The sequence below is a fragment of the Lagopus leucura genome, unplaced genomic scaffold (assembly GCF_019238085.1).
Source record: "Lagopus leucura isolate 7727_CA_CO unplaced genomic scaffold, USGS_WTPT01 Super-Scaffold_100004, whole genome shotgun sequence".
Taxonomy (NCBI): domain Eukaryota; kingdom Metazoa; phylum Chordata; class Aves; order Galliformes; family Phasianidae; genus Lagopus; species Lagopus leucura.
This window is the reverse complement of record NW_024962264.1, coordinates 12,439,436-12,461,624: the sequence shown is the minus strand read 5'-3', so window position 1 is coordinate 12,461,624 and position 22,189 is coordinate 12,439,436. Positions and strand designations below refer to the sequence as shown.

General features: G+C 35.3%; 1 protein-coding gene across 1 annotated transcript in view; it reads left to right on the top strand.

Moving 5' to 3' along the window:
• Window positions 1–22,189, top strand: part of IQCM (IQ motif containing M) — a 111,281-nt gene that overhangs the window by 7,744 nt on the left and 81,348 nt on the right. The window contains 3 exon segments of the mRNA XM_042870529.1: window positions 7,299–7,599; window positions 13,530–13,623; window positions 17,249–17,319. Coding sequence (XP_042726463.1) covers window positions 7,299–7,599; window positions 13,530–13,623; window positions 17,249–17,319 — 466 coding nt within the window.

Below are 22,189 nucleotides of genomic sequence, written 5' to 3'. Positions count from 1 at the left end.
AAAAAAAAAGAAAACAGTGCAGACCTAAGTCAGGTGTGCTGTGAGGAGTACTGTTAATGTTATAATAGCTATGTAGAATGCTTTGCAGCAGCTCTATTTTTTTACATCCCCACTCATATAGACATAAGATGATGAAATCAAGCTCAACACTTAAGCTTTAAGAATAAAGAACTCTATTTTGTCTGCCCTGTCCCGGTCCACTTTTCAGGGAATTAGTCAAAGCATAGGCTCTTTGCCAGTAAGCTCCATCTTAGTCAATTAGCCAAGGAACTTTTGAAAAGAAGTAGATTCAGTTTGCAAGATGCTTAACCCACCTACTACCGCTAACTCATGCTGATCTTGGAGAAACTCTTTGTCCAGTTAGTGTATTTTATCTCTGTGAGAAAAGCAACTGTCCTGTAAGGGTATATTTTCTTTTAATCATTGCATTTGCAAAAATAAAATGAAGACGGATGTGTTCTCTGTCCTTGAAGTCAAACAGCACTATCATATCCATCCACCTGCCTATAGAGTGGATAGAGGGATAGTCCAACTGTTTCTGCAGAAGCTTACCAAACTTCCAGGAATGGTGGTGCTCAGTAAGTTCCTGTAACAAACTATTCCAGAGTGTTTTATGAGACATCTTTTTTCCTCTTCATCAGCCTATATATTCTACTGCAAATTCAGTGGTTTATTTCTTGTCGGTTGTAGATATAGAGTATATTTTGCAGGTAACTATGAACAAAACACTTTTGATTTTCTCAAATATATAATAATTGTCCATGTGAAGCTGAAGCACTTTGTGTGTGTCCAAAAAATAAAAAAAAGCTGTTTTCTGTGAAGAAAAATGGAGCATCCCCAAAAGTCAGTTGTTGCTTTCATTCTAGTTATGTACCTTCCTACCAGCTAACTTTCAAACATATCATGAGATGCACCTTCTTTAATGATGGCACTCCAAGATTATTCCTTGCTGTTTAATGCCCAGTAGGAATGCACTAGGAAGCAAAGACTGAATTGGTTTAGGTTAGAAATAACATTTAGGAGTTAAAGAGTGTGCAGTGAATTTGTAAGGAATTTCAGATTCATCTGTTAGAGGCATCCTAGAAGAGTAAGGCCCTGCATATTTCATCTTAACATTTTCCCTTGACTGAATGCAGTTACTTCAACATTGACTTTTACAATAATCGTATCAGGAACTCCAGGGTCATTTTGAAGAAGTATTTTCAATGATTGGAATTAAGAGATTTCAATAACAACGAGTTTCACTACCAAGAAATTACCCTGCAGTGATAGTATCAAACTTTTCTGCTTCCTATGGTGCATTCAGAGGTCAGCTGCATTGCGTTGAGAATACAGAAGTCTGTCTGACAGAATAATAGGAAAACTGCAACCTTATAAATTGTCACAAAAGAGGTAAAAATTGATGTCTTAAGAAAATGGGATTGCTTTTTTGCTCAGATATAAGGATAAGAGAACAGGTTATATTTCTGGATATCTTTGAGAGTAAGAGAGTAAAAGCCCTGCAGGATCTACAGTCACAGAAAGTAGTGTTTTTGTTGGAATTGACACGATGTGATAGGTTGAAGGTGAACTATTTCTGCATTCTCCTTCACGTTTGGAAAAATTGTTTTCACCTGTGCTGTAATTCTAAGATTATTTTTAAGTGAAAGAACCCATAAAGCTATAAATTCAGGAACAAGAATATTGATGAAAACCTTAACTTCGAATACTACAGTACTTTGTATTTAGGAGGAAAATGCTCATGTCAGTCACCTAAATACCTTGATAATATTCTCTTTGCTCCTTTGTTTCTCTCCTGTTTGCTTCCTACAAGATATCTATCATGGAATCTACTGTCAAGAAATTACATACATAAATATATATTTAAATTTACGTAATTGTAGATCACTTCTTCATATATTTTTTTCTTTCCAGCAGAAATTATTATTCACATTATTTGTTGCAATAAACAAAAATATATTTTGCAAAATGAATTCAGCATAATCTCAAGTATGTTTCTGCTGCTTAGTATTTTATATTGCTTGCTATTTCAGAGAATCATTTTAAAATACGTATTACTTGGAAGCATCACGTAGGCTACTTCAAGCTTATAATAAACAACATTCATACCTTTATAACTTAGGAAGCTGCTGAAGGCTGTAGAAATTAGAAGTATTTCTAGATGATTAGGCAATATGCAAAAAAGAAAATGAAATGATCTATCCTTGCTTAATTATGAATGTTCTTAGAATGACTACACATAATTTGAAGAAATTCGAACATATGTATGTAAATGTTCCTTTTAATTTCTGACACTCTCTTAACCTTCTGAGTCTTCCTTCTGCCTGGCTACCCTGTAAAATACATTTTCAAGAAAGCCAGAAAATGTAGCAACATCTGCCCTTCAGTAGCAGATGAGGATTCACTTAGGATTTGTATCTGTCTGTATGCACTACCATTAATGTCTGGTGCAAGTTACCTTTTCTGTTGCAGTGGAATTCAGGAATGCCTGTATTCTTAGTGTCGGTGAATTCAAAGCTGTAAGGAACTGTTAAAATAATCTAGACTGGCTTCCTGCATAACGTGGCTGAGGAATTCTTGAATTTCATTTTAAATGTTGGGTTTTGCTACATATTAGTTTCTGATTAAAAAGTCGGCATTTGAAAATCTTCTTAACGCACAGGTGCATTCAGAGTGTGATTTATTGCCTTCAGAATATTTTCTTTCCTGTGGTAAATACGAAAATGAGAAGTTCATAGTGGACAGCAGGGTTTACTGTTTGAACCCTTTTTTTTTTTTTATGGAGAGCATAATAGTAAGTGTTGGCTTACAAGCAAGTAATTCAATTTTTGTTGCATTTTCCTATATTTCTAATCGTATATTTGTTCTAAACAGATAGACAAACAACCCTCCCAATTCCACTACTCCCTATCAAACAGAAACAACCAACCAAAAACCCTCACTCCTCCCCCACTCTGCTGTCCCAAGTAATGTTCCCTCTAACCCTGTTTAACATCTGCGTACACTGCTTCATACTCTTCAGATCTGAATTTGTCTCACTCTTTATTTGACTGACTAATCCAAACTCTTTTCTCCTTTTTTTTTTTTTTTTTTTTTTTTTAAGGAGCGATGAGAGAAAGTGGATATTTTGGTGTTTTCAGCTGGTGAATAATTCATTTTTCTACCTATTCTGAACATGAGCGGTGATAAGGCAACAGCTTAACAGCTTTTTCTTAACTCTAGTATTCTCTATTTCCCCATTTTCCTGGAAATTAGCAGTACCAATCCCTTTAAATGAGAAGCAGTGATATTTTTTACAGTCAGCAGTGTCTATATACCATCTATGTATATGACCTCTTTCTACATAGCACATTTGCATTATTCTAAGCAGCTGAGACTTTTTCACTTTCACACAAGTTTTCCACACTTTCAGCTGATGTACTCTAGCTTCTCTCGTTGTGAGCAAATAATTTTCTGATGCTTTTTTGATGAAGGTAAATATATTAACCTTCTCTTTAGTTAGATTTTTCTGGTATCAGACAGTCTTTTAATTCACCTCTGAATCTTCCTTTTTTTTTTTTTTTTTTTTTTTTTTGTTTTTTAATGTACATTTCAGAGTAAATGTAGTATTCCAGCACTGGTGGCATCAGTGTGAACATAGAAATAATGCAAAACATAAACTATTTAAATATTCCTTTACTTTTGTAAGGATCCAATTAGCTCATTTAGCAATAGCTTTGCACTGTGTTGACAGTTTCTTATCCACCTTCAGAATCACTTTTTTTCCAGTTCCTCATCCTGTAAATGTGGCTTGCATTCCCTTTGAATGGATTTATGACTTTTCATTTTTCTTTGTTAAAATTTGTCTTGTTCAAATGAAGCCACCTAAGCATTTGAAACAGATTATTCTGTAGAATGCTTGCCTTGGTCCACCAATTTTTGCATGCTCTGCAAGTTTTGTCAGCAATTGCTTAGTATTTTCTTCCAGATCATGAAAAATGATACTGACAATTGAAGAGGTAGATACTAGCTAGCCTGTATTATAAATACTGTGATTTAATAGACAATCCTCATTTTGTACTAGGAGTGTATAATATATTTACAAAAGTTGTAACTAATGAATTATTTTAAAAGAAATTCTGATAATTTCTATGTAAGCTATTGTATTTAATACTATCTATCCCTCAGTGATAATGTGACAGATGTTGAAACAAGCCAAATTCTTTGCAATGTTTTTAAGTATTGTATGTTATCCAATTTTCTTCTCCCAAGAACAACTGTAAAGTTTGTAGACAAAGTGCTCAAAATACAATCCTCTATTTCCCTAAAAACAAACTTTAGGGAAAGATGAGCAAAATACATTTCACAGTCCTTTTTCTTAATAGAAGGGTATATATTGTATATTATTATTAATATCCATGTTCATTTGCATCTTTAGTGATCAGGCTTGGGAATTTGTACAAGCTTAAAATTATGAGGATGATGATGACAATGCAGGAACCTGTCTAGCTCAGTTGCACAGGAGGATTGTGAGACCAAGGACTGTGCTGTGGTCAGCCTTCATAAGTTTTCTTAGGTCTCTATTTTATAAACTCTTAGACAAGACCCTTGGTAATGTCGAAGGTTGAAATCACTGGTGGAAAAGACCTGATTTTGTTTCTCAGTCGCAACTTTTTCTCTCAGTGATCTTTGTCTGACAACTAATACAGTGACTTGTCCACGTTCTTACATTAAAGAGTTGTCCAATCTTAATTGCGCAACTAAAACTTGTGGAGAAAAAGATTTACATAGAAAACAACATTACTGTAATATTTTAATATTTCTTCTCAGTGATGGACTGTAATAGAAAATCTCATTTCTTCAGTCACCCCAGTTGAAACAGGAAGTAACTTTCTCTGAACCATATATTTTCTGATGGTTTTCAAGCTTGTTAGTTTTCTGACTGCATTGAGTCTTCTTAGTAAACAGATGCTGGTAAATCAACCAGATACTAAAATTCAGTTTTTTTCAGTTACATAGAGAGTAATACTTCATAAAACTACTTAACTATTTACCTAGAACGTTTACCCTAAACTACTTTTTTTCCTCCTTAAAGCCTATGTAATGTAGATACCATAGTAATATAGAGGACCATCTTATTATTGCATACAAAATGGCTTCTTTCTACTTTTTTTTTTTTTTTTTTTTTTTTTTTTTTTTGTGGTGTTTCAGTACCTGAAAAATTGGAGGTCTTCTACGATTTGTAGGGATAATTATACTTTCTTGTTAGAACTAGTGTTTGGGATACTCACTCAACTGACCTTTTCTGTATGTATATTTTTTGTGCTTACAAAATAGATCAAATGTATTAGCAGCAGGAAGGGGAATATTCTTTATCAAACTGCACATGAAGGAGCAGCCTTATTAATTCATTTGTAATTAACAAAACTCTGCTAATTGAATAAACATAAAACAAAAGTTATTACAAAATATTATACATCCCTTGGGCATTTACAACATGAAGTGATATGCATTCACAGAAATGTTTTTCTGCAGGGAAATGAATTGAAATTATATACAAAACATCGTTTGCTGTAGATATTGTGTAAAAAATAATTTCAATCTGTTTAAGCAGATTTCATGCTGTTGGGCCACAAATTTATCTACCTATACTCAATATCCCAACCCTCAATGTGCAGACACGTGTCTCACTAGTAATTTACAGTGGTTCTCCTCTTTAGAAAACTATGTTCAGTGGATCTGCAAACAAAAGTAGTTACTATTATTCTCGTGCACCTGGAATTGCCTCCACTCAGCTTCCCATCTCAATCTGAAACTTTTCTCAGATTGCCAAATTTGAGAATTGCTTAGAATGTGTTCCACACACTTTTCTCATTTGTTTTCTTTATCCTTGACACTTCCAATTCACTTCTCCCTTTGAAAATGTTATCTTTTGCAGCATTTGGTGAAACTTTCTTCTATTTTTCTCCCCACCTCCCTGCTAAATTCCGCAACATATTTCAGCACAATGTCTTTCATGCTGCAAGATGGCTGGGGACTTTCTATCTGTTTCTGAAGATCTTTCTCTCTGCACTGTTTTTATATTGATGACTTATTTTTTACCCATCCCCTGCAACTATAGGTCTTGGTATTCATCACTTCTTTTCATAGTTCAGGTTTGCTATCCCTGAATGCAAATTCCTTTCTGTTGCTGATTGTAACCTCTCAATCATTTTAATGCTTCTCTTAGTAAATTCCATTATTTCTGTTCATTATCTCTTCTCTGTATTTGAGTGTATTCCACAGCTTTACTTTAATTGCGTCTGCTTTTGCCTTTACTACATCTTCAACACTCACTTAAGTCTCCTTAATAAAAACAAATTTAGTGAGCACAGTTTTTATTTTTTTTTATTTTGCCTTTCCAGTGGCTGTAATCTCATGGGATCACATTTGCACAAAGATAGGAAAATGGATAGCTGAGGATGCAGATTTTTTTTCCGCTTCTTTACTTTTCGTTCCTCTCTTCCTACTCAGCTGCCGCCCTTCTCCATTCTGCTCCTGTGCTTTCTGCTCCAGCACAAAAGCTGCTTCATAGAACCATAGAACAGCCTGGGTTAAAAAAGACCACAATGATCATCTAGTTTCGACTCCCTGCAATGTTTGCATCCCTTTTCTGCTGTTCCAATAGGAACTGGCTTGGTTGCAGAAGGATATTTTCACTAATGCTAGACCAGGTCAGGAAATGTGAATGCACCCCTTATTTATAGTATTACAGTTTGTGGCAAAACCTGGTTCAGAGTCTAGATGGAAGGGGAACTTCCTAAAATATTGCGTAATTACTTCTGTAATTACTCTTCGCTAAACTAGAAAATGCGTATGAAGTTTTTGTGTGAATATGTATTTGCATAAAATGGGCCAATGGTATGTGACCAGCTGCTAAGTAGGTGTGAAATCTAATCTCAAAGTTCTGGATCAGAGATGGGATTGGCTCTTGTGAAAGGTTTTCATATTACAGCACTCCTATATGTAGAGATTTTGGAATCAGGAGATGTTTGGAGATCTGAAAACTGCGGCAGAATTTATTCATTTTTGTCTTACATATTTTTTTATTTAAGAAGAAGGTAGTGATATTCATTGAAAAACCCAATGATTTCTTTTAAATGCAAATAAAAGTAAAATGATAATGCTTGGCTTTACAAGGGAAATATTGTTTCATGTGTGGCATTTCTGAAATAACTATTTCATTGTTATTTTATATCAGATATTGGAGATAATTCAGTGCAAAAGAAATAATTCAGAACTATTGTGACCTTAATAGCATGTCTCTACTTTATCAACAGAAATGCAAAGGATCCTTGTCTTCCCAGAAACTTACTGTACCTTATTGCCGCTGGGGCTCAACTCAGACACGTCTAAGCGCTGCCTCTGTTCTGAAAAATAATGCCAACCCTTATAATAACAAAACTTTTGGAATGGCAAGACCAAGCATTTTTCGGCAAGATTCTTGGTTAGAAGAAAGGTTCTGTAAGTTACCTGAAACACCATATTATGGAATATCCTACCCTATGTTTTCTCAGAAGGCTATCAAAACTTACAAGGCTTATGTCTACCTATCTCCATGTTACACTGTGGAACAAGAAGGTAAGAAATGTTTTCTTTCACATGTCTTTTTTAAAACAGGAGGAAATTCAACAATTCACCACTTGCCCACTTTTTTTTTTTTTTTTCACAAGTCTAACATTTTTATTTTTCTATGTTAATTAATAGTTCTGTGTGACTGATGAGCTTCTTTAGAATCTTTTCAAAGTTTGAGCATAATATATATATATATACTTGTTTGTGAATTACATACTCTCATAGAAGTATTGAGGGGAAAAATATTGGAGAAATCTTTTATATTTTTCACAACAACCCATCAATTTCTTTAAAAAGCAGATAAAGTGAGTAAAAAAATTTTAATTATACAGAGGGCACACTGAAAGTAATGCCTCCTATTTATTTCCATGGAAACTAAAATATGTTCCAAGGGAACAATAAAACCAGTAGACTAAATTGTTGGCTACAAAACATTATTTTTCAGTGTAGTCACCACCGTTAGCAGAGTATGAGCTGATTGAGATGCTCTTCATTTCATGGTGAGACAGTTGTGCGTGGCTATCTGGAATGTGGCTTGTCTTTCACATCGCTGTCGCAACTGCTGAAACACATCACGCACCACCTCACCATGCTTACATCCACTGTTTGATTTCCATAAATATTCAGCAAGTGTAAGTGCATGTCAGCAGGTGCCATTTTTCTGCATGACAGAATTTAGTGACTCACCTTTGCTTTGTATATAATTCCATGTCAGACACCGTTTTTCACACTGCCCCTCTATTCTGCTGTCTGTCAAACAACAACAACATGTCACATAATGTTGGTAGGAAGGTTCAACCTCTTCAGCAATACCACCTGCATCTGCCTCTGATGTTGTGAGCCAACACAATAAAATAGGAGGCTTTACTTTCAGAACAGCCTTCATTTGAAGTCACAGTTTTCATCAAAATAACATATTTTCAGCTAGCACTTTTTTATATTGAATATAACCTTCATCTTTTCATCTCTGTCCTCACCATGATTCTTTAAATCGCTCCAAAGTGGAAGGAAAAGGAGGAAGATGTGAAGTGAATTGTGTCTGTTCTGTGACGTTTATGTAATATTGTGTGAAAGGCTCTGGTTTGGGCTCACTTTATTTGATTCTGTGATGAGGAAAGAAACTTCACTTTTTGTGAAGCATGGTGGTTGGATGTTGGCTTTGTGTGTGTGTGTGTGTGTGTGTGTAAAACCCTAAACTCTCCATTAAAAGGGGACATATTTCCCACACATTTTTGCATTTGTTTTTACTTTGAAGGTTGTAGCTTTGTGTGTTGTGAAGAAGAGCATTGTAATGGGCATACGTAGAAATATTTCCAGTTTTTTCAGGCCTAGCCAGCTGTTAAGTTTAACTGTCACTGGTTCTACTTGAGGTACAATAAATCTCATGCAGGTCTATAAAGAGCTGCTCTGAAGGAAAATATCTGTACATCTGATTTTTCCTTTTACGTTTGAACTGCTCAGCATTGAGTAAACTGCTTTTGGCAAAAATAGCTTCAAGCTCTACTCCTTTGGCCTTGTCAAGTATTTATTTAGAGATAAACAGATGAAACCACTAAGCACTGCAAGTTATAAACCAAATCCAGCTTCCTGACATCTTTAACCTTTAGACTTTTATCTGTGTTCTATACAGGCTACCCAAGTCTTGCAGTATGATGCAATCTGCTAAATTCTGAGGGGGAAGAAAAGATCTCCTTTGCATTTTGATAAGAAAGTTGAGAAAGTCTGCTTAGTGGTTCTGATGCCTTAGAAAACAGTTTCTACATTCAAATGTGTTGTTTACTCTTCAAATTCCTATTAAGATGGGAATTTTGGTAGATTTCACCTCATTTTGAGTGCTCTGAATCAGTCAGTTTGTCAGTAAATGTCCTTCTAGACATTTAAATAATACTAAATTTATTTATCTAAATTTGTATGTTTAAACATCTAGGGCCAAATCACAATTAATAGGAAAAGGTGTTTGAAACGGGTCCTGGGATGTGTAGAGAAATATGTAAGAGAATATTTTGTGAAAGAAAAAAAGTGATACGGTACTTGCACTGACTCATTTCATTAGCTTAAGTGGAAGCCCAGCGAAGAGAGGCTAGCTGGTACCCAGCAACAAATTGAAGTATGTGTTGTTAACTAGTTATCTCTAGGCACAAGCAAAAATCAGATTGCTCCTACAGAGAAAAGATGACTAGGGAAGAGATGTTTCTACGTGGAGAATCCCCGAAGAACAAATACAGGGAGGAAAAAACTTTGAAGTTTCTATTTTTATTAATGCTTACTTTCTCCCAGTTTTCGTACTCCATTCCTTGACTTATTAATACAGACATTCCTTTAATTATCTCCTCTAGCGTGTCTTTATTTTTGTACTGGCAAAAGTGCAATGTGGACAGCATTACCTCTCCTCTGCCTTAGTTAAATTCTGGTTCACTAAAACTCAGTGGGCTATCCAGCTCACAGAGATTTCATTTCCACCCCCAAAGAGTGCCTTGAGAAATTTTAGATAACGGTTGCCCAAGTGAGCAGGGTTATTGGGTTGCACCTCTTTCAATATTTTCTTCATTTGAGAACCATTTTGTCTGAGATACAAAGATAGGGTAGCATGAGTTTAACTATAGTAGCACACTGTAGTAAACTTCCATGCTCAGCACGAAATCTCTGTTTGTACATGTTGTAGTTTTGAGCTACTAAAGTGATCTCAGGAAAGGTCAGAGTCTTTTTTAATAAATAAGACCTTCTGAGTGCATTTGCTCTCCTAGTTGATTCAGTGGATTCAATGCAATTATTAATCAGAGAAGGACTGGTACAGCATGTATGAGTAATCTCATATTCTTTGCTATGTTTATAGAACTGCCCAAGTTCATTATACAAACATTTCCCTGAAATAATCAGTACTGTGACTTTCAGCACCTCCAGCACTCACCTTTTTATTTATTTATTTATTTATTTATATACATTTATGAAATTAGATCTCCTGAACCTTCTATGGTATCATCAGAAACGAGTAATGCATTAGCATTGTTCTTTTTTTTAAACTGCATAAATAGAGGTAAGCAGATTTATTCATTTCAGTTCCTGGTATTTGCAGTCTTTCACAGTGCTTTTGTCCCCATTAAGTATTTCTGAAGACACTGTTGTTTTTTCCTAAATGTAAGTGGTAAAGAAAAGTGTCCCAGGCATGTAATTTCAATAGTATCTTCTTCCCTTATGACTCATAACTGCTGAAATCAACACAACTTGGGAGGTGCTTAGGAGCTTCAGTACCTCTTTAATGTTTCCAAATAGTAACATCTGTGCATCTTTATGACTTCATGCTCTGTTTTAGAGTTAGTCTAAGCCAATGTTTCTGATTGTTAAATTGTACTTTTAGAAAGTCCCTGTGCATTGTAAGGGAATTATCATTATTGAATATTTCATTGAGCAGAACAGCAACAACAATGTAAAACCAGATCTGGTATTATCTCAACTATGCATTTGTGTTTAGAAAATGTATTCTAAGGTAACTGTTAAGTGTTTTCTTTTTCCTGAAGTCACCAGCAGACTCTTCCTTTTACTTTCTTCCCTAATTTAGAGGCATTAATAACTCTGGCTTTGAACGCCTCTGGTCCTTATTGCAGACACATTTGTTTTAGCCTGCTATCTAGCAGAATGGCTGGCTGAGGGGAAAAGAGAAGCAGAGGTTGAGAAAACAGAGAGGTGAAGAAAAGTTTGGCTTGAAGTCATTCAGTGAAAAAAATACAGTGGATTCACTGAACAATAATGACCTAAAACACCACTGCTTTAGAGAATAGCTAAGAGGAAATCCGTGTGTGGGGAAGATTCCAACCATTGTGTTTATGTGTATTGTAAACATGTTTTGTATAGGGGCTATATAAGAGAAATATCCTAAATAACTATTACACATAGTCTCGATGGAACTTCTGTCATCACCTAACACTGTATCCTTTGCACTGTTGTCATCATGGCTGATCTTTGAACAAACAATGCAATGAGCAACTTTTCAGAAATTTCATGAATTTGCAGTCTGGCAAGGCTGCTGGTGTTTGTATTCTAGACAAACAGCAGTTACACTAGATCGGTTTCTGGAATCCTTTCAAAGTAATTATATTTTTCTGGTGGAACTCCATCAACATCTTCCTCTACATCTTTATATAGCATAATCAAAGACTTGTGGCATCTAGGTATAGCAAATAAATGAGCTATCTTTCAAAGCTCAAAGCACTAAGAAAACTGTGAAGTATGAAATGAAAGTGCCAAAATGTGAGGAAGATGTTGCAAACTTGCATGCAAAGAAGAAAGACTATGTCAGCTGAAAAAGCCATGCTATTAGCACTGATATTGTCTTCTCATAAAAGATATGTACCTCGCATTCAGAATAGTAGTTCTTCATGCTGAGGAATTTGAAAGATGTACTATAAAGCCTTTCTGTGTACTTGACATATATAGAAATCTTGAAAGTTTTATGCCAAGCAGATAATTTTTGTGCTTGGGTTCTATATTTGAAATTAACATTTTCTGTGGAATGATCTCTGTCTACAGAGGAGCTAATGATATGTTAATAGAGAGAAGAACAAAAAGACCCAAAGTTGAACAAATCGGAGGAGAAGGAGATGAGGGTAATTCTAAGGCAAACATTATGTAGTTTGTAAAAATGCATAATTGCATTGAACACAAAAATAGGAAAATGCCAAAAATACAGAGAAGGCCAAAAATATGAGCTCGATTAAATTGCTTCATGGAGTATGTGAATTTACTTAGCACTGAAACAGAACAATCCATTACAGCTCTCCTAAATCAACACACACATTTTAAATGCAGAAGAGGAATGATTTCTGAAATCAAAGTGATAAATCATAAAGTATGAAAAGATCAGTGGGAATTTGTACTTCTATGTAGGTGCATCTCAAGATGTGAGCACTATTCCTCTGGGTTTGGCACTCCACCTACTGGTGATCCATGATTTGGTGGTAAATTTTGCTCTCATACTTGAGTGTGGGAAGACTGCAGGGGAATGTCGTCGAGCTAATTGCAGTGAGCTGTTACTGCATAGAAGCTGTATATGCTGCATTTTTATCTGCTGCAGTGAGGTGAGAAGGGCTCCCAGGACCTGTTGGAGTTGTTTTTAATCCCTCTGTATTATTTATTTATTATTTAGTCATGCATGTTGCTTCTCTCTGAAAAGTATGGATGTTTGTAAGAGAAAGGCTTCAAAAATGTTCCATTTGCAAGTGCTGAACTAGTACATTGGGGCTTACTGCTGTGAGCATCCTCAGTTCTATCTTGCCCATAATGCACTGTGGTATGTTTATGTGGGTGCTCAAAAAAACAGTTTCCAAATTTATCTGTTTTTGAGTGAACACAGTACAAAATGTAAAGCAGTCCACAATATTGAAAAAAAGAGAATATGTTAATCTGAGGAAGTAAATGCCTAGGGAAAGTATTCTTTCTTTCTTTCTTTCTCTTTTTTTTTTTTTTTTTTTTTTAAGGAAAATTTCTGGAGGGAGAATACAACTGAGGGAAAAAGAAACAATACTTGTATAATGTACGTATTTGAAACCTATTGAATGTTTTTGCTGTCTTTGACTCTTAAAACAATTGCTATATGTATACATTCCTAACCAGATCTTTTCTAAAGCGGTTTTTCTGCTTAAAAGTGTTTTAGTTTTCACCATGCATGTGAATATAAAACAGAGCTGTGTGGAGTGTGTGGTCCACTTCCATAATGGTTTGGAGTCCAAAATTAATTGCAGAATGACATTGGAAAAAATGTCTGTTTGCAGGATGTGCATATGTTTGTAGTTTTCCTGAGAAGTTTCTCATACTCTTTCTTGTAAAACAAAATAAAAACCGGGATGATTTGTTTTTTCTTCTCTAGGGCTTTCTATGTTCGTACATATGTGAATGAATATAATTGAAATTGTTAATATATTGCTTACCTTTTTCTTTTATAGAGAAAATAAGTGTTGCTGAATTATTGTCTGGGATTGACTCGCTGTGTAGAGCTCGGAAGAATGAGGAAAAAAAGGAGAAACTTTCCTATCTCAGGTAAGATCTGATAGAATTGGCTGACCTAAATTGTCTTCGTTCTGAAATACAAATAAAGTTTACCCTGTCTTTTTACATATTATATGTTACACTTACAGTAAATTTCGTACTGTAAATTCTTTGAGAGATTGTAGAGTTCTATAAGACCTAGGAAAAATGTTCTGTAGTTGGATTGCTTTGTTTATTTTTACAGAGCTCAGAGGTGCCTCTTGAATATGTAATCAATTCCAAGATATCAGTGAAAATGCAGGATGAGCTTTTTCCAGTGATACACTTCTAAAACTCTGGTTGCAAGAGTAAGAGATGCTGAAAAATTTTTATTTTTTTAAATTTACTTGTTAAAATGATTTTTTTTTTTCCTCATGGATTTTAGTAATCAAAATCACATTTAAATCTTGCACCCCAGGTTTAGGCCACATAAAACACTACTGAAATATATTTAAACTTCATTTACGCTTTATTTTTGGCATACCGACTTTGTCTTTTCCTTTTTAAGATGTCATTAAGTGGAACGGTGATCATTTCCAGTGGTGAAGACCTGGCTCTGTTCTACTCCCAGAAATGAACTTCTTTCTTCATTCTGTTCTAATTGATTGGCATGGCATCATCATTCCATGGCACATTTCTCCCTTGTGGCAGCACCACCTTGTGAACATACACAGGCATGGGCTGTATGGTAGTAACTGCATTGATGAGTATTTATTTACAGCTGCAGCCCCTGTGCCCTGTATGAACACGTGCCCACTCACTAACATGCATAATGGAGCATGCTCTAACCTATATGGGTATTTATTTGCACTTGTGACAGATACTTTGTAAGCTGAATCTTCTCAATAATTGCTGTATGTTTTTGATAATTTTAAAGATTTCTCAAACATCCTTTTTATCATTTCAAACACCTTTCTAATAATAATACCTCAAAATTGAGGACAATACCTTCCTTTTATCATCTGAATTCTAGCACTTTAAGGAACATCTTTAGTGAAACGTTTTCAGTTTCGATTTGAGATAGATGTATTGGTGGAAGAATATAGAGATCTAACTGTGTAGTCTTAGGAACTTAGCATTCTGTCTGTTTAGCAAGGCAATTATTTTGCCTTGGAATGAGGACAGTGGAAATGGCTGCCCATAGAATATGCTTCAGCTGTGTCAGTGGGCTCTGACTGCTTCTTTCCACAAATGCTGAAAGGCAGAGAGAAATACAGCTTTTGAAAGACTTTTCATTTGCTCTTACTTCTACCCTACATGAACAAGCCTTAATATAGTTACTGAAATGCTTATCTGATGATTTTGCAGTTACCACTATCTGCTATTCCTTTGCTCCCATCATCTCTTGTGTGCACCTAGATAGAAAGGAGGAATAAAGTCACAGTGTGTGGAGGAGATTGGCAATAATAAACAAAGAAAAACCCACAGAAAAAGAAGTGGGAGGATTGTCATGAGCAAATGGATATCACATTGAGGTTGACTGTTAAGTTTTTGGACTTCCATTTTTGACTACTTCATATATAGTTGTATATTATGAAAACATATGGCAGACAATGACACTTTACTGGAAATTCCTGTGTATGCCTGTTACATTGTTCCATACTTGTGGCTGCATTTACTTTAGCTAATGTATTTTCTGAGTGATGATGGTAACATTAACTAGCTACTTCTAAGGCACACACAGCAGTTGTATTTATTGAAGTGCAGAGAACTGGCTGAAAATAAAATTGTTACTACCCTGTCATTGTCTGTAGTACATGAACTCTTAACTGAAAATCAGTGGATAATTCTAAGCGGACTTTGTCTTTTGCCTTCTCTTACACAAGGCTCTTAAGATTCTTCAGTATAGTAGAAAAGCTCAATGAGTCTCCCGAAGTCCTGAATTTCCTTAAAGTTCCAGTGGTGACACTCCCAAGAAAATGAATTTATATCTGTACTTCTGATTTCATCTGGTATTGCTTTCAGCACACTATCTTTTCAGCCTGATTATCTCAGGTAACCACGTTTGTGGTTATTTGATTGGCCTCCTGATAATTCCTGGAGAGCATTATAAAAGAAAACGAGTGTTATATGATATACGATGTGGAAAGTTTATATTTTATGTAAGCTTATGTATTTTTGTAAAGTTTAACGTTACCTCAGTGATAAAAGTAGGCACTATGCTTCTGGTTGATAGCAGTGTTTCTGGTGGCTGTCAGAAGGGAATGGGATTAAAAAAAAGCTAAACACCTTTAACATCAATGAAGTCTTGAAGTCTTGAGAGGTAGATTTTTATGTGTATTGTTCATAATATCAAGGCATAGGATGCATGACTTTGGCTGTACATTTAAAAAAATAAAGTTTATGCGATAACATATTTAAATGCCAAACCCATTTGCATACATGAGTTATGATAATGATTTCCATGAGTTTTCTATTTATCTTTCACTAGTATCGGGATCTGTGGTTGCACGACAGGTGTGGAAAAGGCTATACTGAAGTTTTGAAAGCATTCAATGTTGTTACTAACTATGACAGTTCTTGATAAGTACATCTGCAAGGCAGAGATGAAACTGAGAAGTTTATCCCATGGAAGCTCCTGGGACTGCTTGTTATTTCACAACAGTTCTAGAAACTGGCAATGGGAACAAACTTATTCACTGGTCTGAGTATGCTTTCTGTGCCTAGCATTATGCAAAACTAACCACAGTTAAGCAGATAGGTTAAAACATTTTAGATAATCGTATTTACACTGAAATAACATTTCTGTATTTAATGGAGCTCAAAAGCCCGATCTACCTAACTGAACATAAATTCAACAAGTAGGTGAATGGCTTTTGTGAACCTGAAGTAGTGTGAACATGAAGTTCTCATGAACACGCATTAGTTCTCAGTAACTGATTTTTCTGATAGAATGTAGTTACTATCTTTGAAATTATTCACCACAACTACATACAACATTGTTTTGATGGTAAGATAAATGAAACATCTGGAACTACTGTAATTATTTTGTATAACAGCCCTTGAACAGATTAGCAGGCAGATCAGCATGATTATGAAGAAACAAAATCCAGAGAAGTCTGCTCCCACTTATCCAAAAGTAAATGGAGCTTCCCAGAAGTAGTTTTCCTTGTCTCACTGATGCCTACTATTACTGTATCAGCTTATCTGTAGGCAATGCTACTTGCCCACATTTTACCAGTATAGACAAATTTTGTATTTTCCAGTGCTACTGAAGGAAATATTTGTTTAATTTCATTCTTTGCCTTCCATACTTACAATCTCAATGAGTGCCAGCTAATTAAAGTCACGATGACAGAAGTCAATCTGTGAAGAACTAGAATAAAACCGTCAATTTATTTTCTATTATTATAAAGCAGTTTTTGGATTGCAATGACTTACAAGCACATCTGAAAAGAACAGCTAGTTTAGAAATTAGTCTCTCCAATTAGCAGGTACTCAATCCAAAAGTTACTGTTCATTCAAATGATTCACTTAGACTTCTATTTTAAGTGTTTAAAAACATATTTCAAAGTAATATATTGCACAATATGATAGTTTATCTTACAATAAAATCATATAGAAATACAGATGATTAAGTTTTGAGTTTCTTTTTTTTTTTTTTTTTTTTTTTTTTTTTTAACTATTTTTTCTGAAGCATACCCCTGGATTTACCGAGTTCTTCTCGTGGGCCAAGTGATGCTCCTGGGTTTCAGATTATGCACAAAGGTAAGGAGGAGTACATCCTTTTCTGGTGTAGAGAGTAGCTATAATCTGACCAGTCTATGCATAGAGCTAGAAAAGATAACTTGAGTTTTTTGAGGGGTAGTTGTGGAATATGTTCTTTTCTAATATCCTTCAAACCTGAAAATGTTTAAAACATTGATTCTAGATGTGTGCCTTAACTCAGGGACAATGCGTAGTGTTTATCCCCTTCTTCCCAGTGAACTGGCTTTACTAGCTTACTTGAAACACTTATGCTCTAGCCTTCAAATTCAGATGGATATATGTCTTACTTTGTTTCGCTGTGCACCACTAGACATATTTCCTTGTACATATGAGACAGTAATAAGAATCTGTCTGACTAAACATACCTGCTATCAAGTCCTATTCTTGATCACTTCTGGCATGCATCAAATCTCTTCCAGACCTCACTTGGATATTCAGATATCTAAGCATTGTTCATCCAAACAACAGTCTGCCCCCAGGGGATGTAGATACTGGCCCAAAATCTTGACTGATGGTTTTTCCAGTGTACAGCATATGGCTGTACCTCTGGTCAATGATTCTGAGACCTCATGTGCTTCTATCTGCTCTAGCCTTGGTTCTTGATTCTGACTTGTGAATCTTTACCCCTCTATCTTGCTTGTTGTCATAGCTATTCTAATTCTTTATTTAATGCCTGCATTTTACAGGATGAATATCTAGACTGTCAGGCTAGTCTTGTATTTGCCCCTCACAGACTCTCAAATTCTGACTTTAGCTTCTATTAGCTTGTCACTGACATGAAAATGCTGTATTGAAAGGGCCAGCTGACAGACTGAACTGTTCCTCCATGCGAATTCACTAAATGTGATCATCATGTGATGGCAAGAAATCTGCAGTAAATGTTTCTGATGCAAAATTGGTGACTTTTGAGACCTGAGGATCTTACTTTTGTCTCTTTCAGACCAAGGGCATTGAGAATCAGGTAAAGAGATCTGACTTCTGTCAGAAAAGATGCTCACATGACACAAAATTTCGGTGATAAACTGAAACAATAACAAAAATGTGTTTTCCATAAATGCCTCTTAAGGCTTTCACAGACTTAACTGAGCACTGGATCATATTAGTCACTAAACATCAATGCTAATCTACTGCACTAAAAAGTCCCTAGGCAGTCTGTTGCTAGCAGTAAAATGATCTGTCTGTTCTGATCTTCCCTTTCTCTCTGCACTTGTAGAGTCTTTCAAGGCTTTCAAAAACAATGGATTCTGAAACAGGTACTCAGAAAGAGTTAACATCCCTTCTGTCGTTAAGCAACTTCTATTTATGACTGTCACCCATTTCAAAATCCAAATTTCTGTGCAAGCAGTCAAGATAAGGCTGATTTAAGGTACAATCAATAAGAAGCTGCTGTCTTAAGGAATGGGAAAGTTTAGAGAGTATTCACAAAGTATTTTTGCTGGTATTGTTAAGAATGGCAAAGAGGCTCTGAAAAGCTTTACTTAATTGTTCTTTAGAACTAAATTACAGTATGATCATTACTTCCAAACTAGGTGGTAGTTGTCCCCCCTGGATCAGATCAGGCAGGGAGTAACTCTCAGTTACTGTTTGTGCTTTGCTCCTCCCTCTATTACAGGGAGGAAGCAATCTGTCACTGTTTTTTTCAGCACAGGATTACTTTTCTTCCTAGCTGGCCCAGATCTGCTGGCTAGTAAAACTAGCTCCCACCATTCGTGCTGTGCAAACCATGGGATGCAATGAAGAGGAAAAACCTCTGTGGTGTCAGTGAGAGAACTGAAATGATATTCAGTGAAACAGAAGAATGTGAGACAATCTTGCGAAAGTTTCTGACTTTGCTTTTTAAGGGACATAGTTGTTTTTCATAAAATCATAGAATCACTCAGGTTGGAAAAGACCTTAAAGATCATTGAGTCCAACCACAGCTTAACCATACTACCTTAACTAACAACCCTCTGCTAAATCGTTTTCCTTCTGATAGTTGCATATTTGCTTATTTGAACTGATACATGTAAGCAAGCCCTGGATGTGTGCGAAATCATTGATTTCCTTATGTGAATATTGGTTGGAGTTATATTGTAGTGCAGGAGCCATTAATAAAAAGGGAGAGGAACATAATTTAGCAGTATATTTTAAAACAAAAAAGGTGGCTATATTATTGGTGTTACCTTTTTTTCCTATCAGTAGCAAAAGTTGAGCTCAGCTGTAAAATGGTGTTTGTTGCTCGTCTTTATAAAGAACCCTTAATTATGCCCTCATAATATCTACAGAAATGTTGATTTCAAAGAATATATTTTAAAAATGCTGCTATTTAATATTTTCCAAGTTAGCTTTTTTTTTGTTCTGTTTTTGTTTACTGAAAGAATGCAAAGTACAGTTTTCTCCTCTCCCTCCTCTCTTCCCCCCCACTAAAAGTGCTTTTTAAAGTTAGTGGATTTTGTTGTGAAGAACAAGGAACTGGTAGTGATGCAAATTCCTAGGTATATAAAAAGAATATATATTTTCTAGTAATTTATTTAGTGCTTAAAGCCTAATTTCTTCAAACCATATTCAAGCAGTTGTCAAACTAGTTCAATATCTTAGTCTTCAGTAAAAACAGTAAATTATTTCATGAAAAATGTCAAGATAAATTCTAGACTGTTTTTAGCAAATTACATTAGTCCAGCTGTCTTGCAAAGTAAAAAGACCGGAGCTTTTTCCATGTCTTTTGTGAACAAAAACTGACTAATTCTGTACATATTTGTAGAGATTTGGTTGTATTCCTCTGAGCCTAAACTGCATACTAAATTGTAATCATCATTCCTCTTGTGGAAGAGGCTGATGCACTGTTAGGAATGCTAGCTAATTAATTCAATTAAAGCTATGAAGCAAGAACTTTAAGACTATAGCCAAGCATTGATTCATTAACATGTTTGTGTGTACATCAGCAGGCATATATGAAAATATGAACTGAGATTAACTGATCCACTTCAATTACAGATACAGCTATGGTCATGGTACAGAATTGATATGATCCATTCATTATTTAGCATTTAGTAATGCTAGACAAATATCAGCCTGCCTTTCTTTTTTCGAATGACAAGAAGAGTAACAGTCCCTGATATTCTCTGAACTTACAGATAAAGCTCCTTGCACTATTTCCGTAACTCTCTTAGAATTCATATTGTCCCATTGTATGACACAGATAATGTAAGTGCCACGGTATGCAAGTGAGAAGAAATCTAAGGGAGAGGAATGCAAGAACACAAGTGCCTCTTTCACTGTTCTCTACCACCATTCATTAAATAAAGCTCATATGAGTGTTAAGTTACAGGGGAAGTAGATTGGATTGAGTCGGTGTAAATTGTAGTGTGGCTTGGTTCTTTTCTTTTGCAGGTCCGTTGAGATCTGCAAGAACTTAAGGGGTCTTGAGGATTAGGGTGGAGTTTTTCATCTCTTGCTCTCTCAGCAAAAGTCTGAAATCTTTTGCACAGAACGCTGAGGTTCTTGTTTCTATTTATTTTCTACTATAAGTTGTTCCTCATATAAAGGTGATTGAATATTTCTCTTGCAGTGACCTGGATAGTTTAAGGCTGAGTTAAATCAAGGGTCTAGCTTATCTCCATCAGTCAAAAACAATCCAAGCCAAAGGAATTGATGATAAATATGTGAAAAATGAAACATATTTGATGATAAGGAAATAGTGCCAGAAACTTTGTACTGACTTGATTCATCCTTATTCATGAACAAAAATGAGTCACAGTCAAGCACTGGCTTGAACTTAGTTCAGCTTTTTCATTCTGTTGCCCACTTCTATTTCTGTCAGAAGGAATAACGATTTTCTAGCAGAATACAAGGAAGGCAAGCTGGAAGGCTTTTGTCTGTATGCATGTATTTTTTTAAAGACAGATATGCTCAGCAAAGAGAAGTTTAGCTTCAGCAGTTGAAGTTTCTTCAAGTAACTGTAAACAGGTGATTGTAACAAAAACATGACTTATTTTGTTGGGAAGGACTGGTAACAACATTGATGTTACCGTTTATCATCATTCTTAATGATGAGCAATGTGTTTCAAGTAAACCACTTGAATTATGCTTAGAAAATGTAGTACTGTGATTGGTATATCTGTAAGACCACCTAGTTTTTATGCTTGGACTGACTTAATAAGGTAATGCTACAGCCTCTGCAATGATTCAAAGCCTGATTAAGGTTCTTTCTCTTTTTTTTTTTTTTTAATTGAGTTCAAATAGTGTGCTTTTTTCAATTCACTGTTCCTATGTATGGCTTCATAGTTAGGGTATAACTGATTTGGAAGTGGATAGAAAACAGATCTTGGAAGCCATATATGTCTAAGTATTTGCCAAACCTGCTTTCCACAGACATATCCTAAATGAAAAAATATACTAATATTAGTTCTTATGAATGCAGTGTTGAAAAATAACTTTTACAACAACAGTCATTTTTCCTCTTTTGGTTTAACAGATGACACTAATAAGAAATCTGTTTTCTGAATAAAAGACTTGATGCAGTAAAGGCCAGAAGCTGAAAGGCCAAGTGTTGGACTGGTACTGCATTATCTGTGACAGCTGAACAGTTCTGAAAATCTGATCTTTAGAGCTGAAGCACTGCCAAAGCTGGAGGACTTAGTATGTGACTTGGGCTCACTTCTAAACAGGATTTGATGCAGAATCACACCAAAGTTTGCTCAGAATGAAAATATCTGCACCCTTCTTTTTCCCTTTGAAGGGACATTGGCTAGTTTATTTATGCTTCAGTAGAAGCATAAGTCTAGCTCCAGTACCCTTTTGTGTGTCACCGTTTTAGGTAATTCTGTAGTCAGTCACACCTAGGTAGAATGGTAAAAAAAAAAAAAAAAAAAAAAAAAAAAAAAAAAAAAAA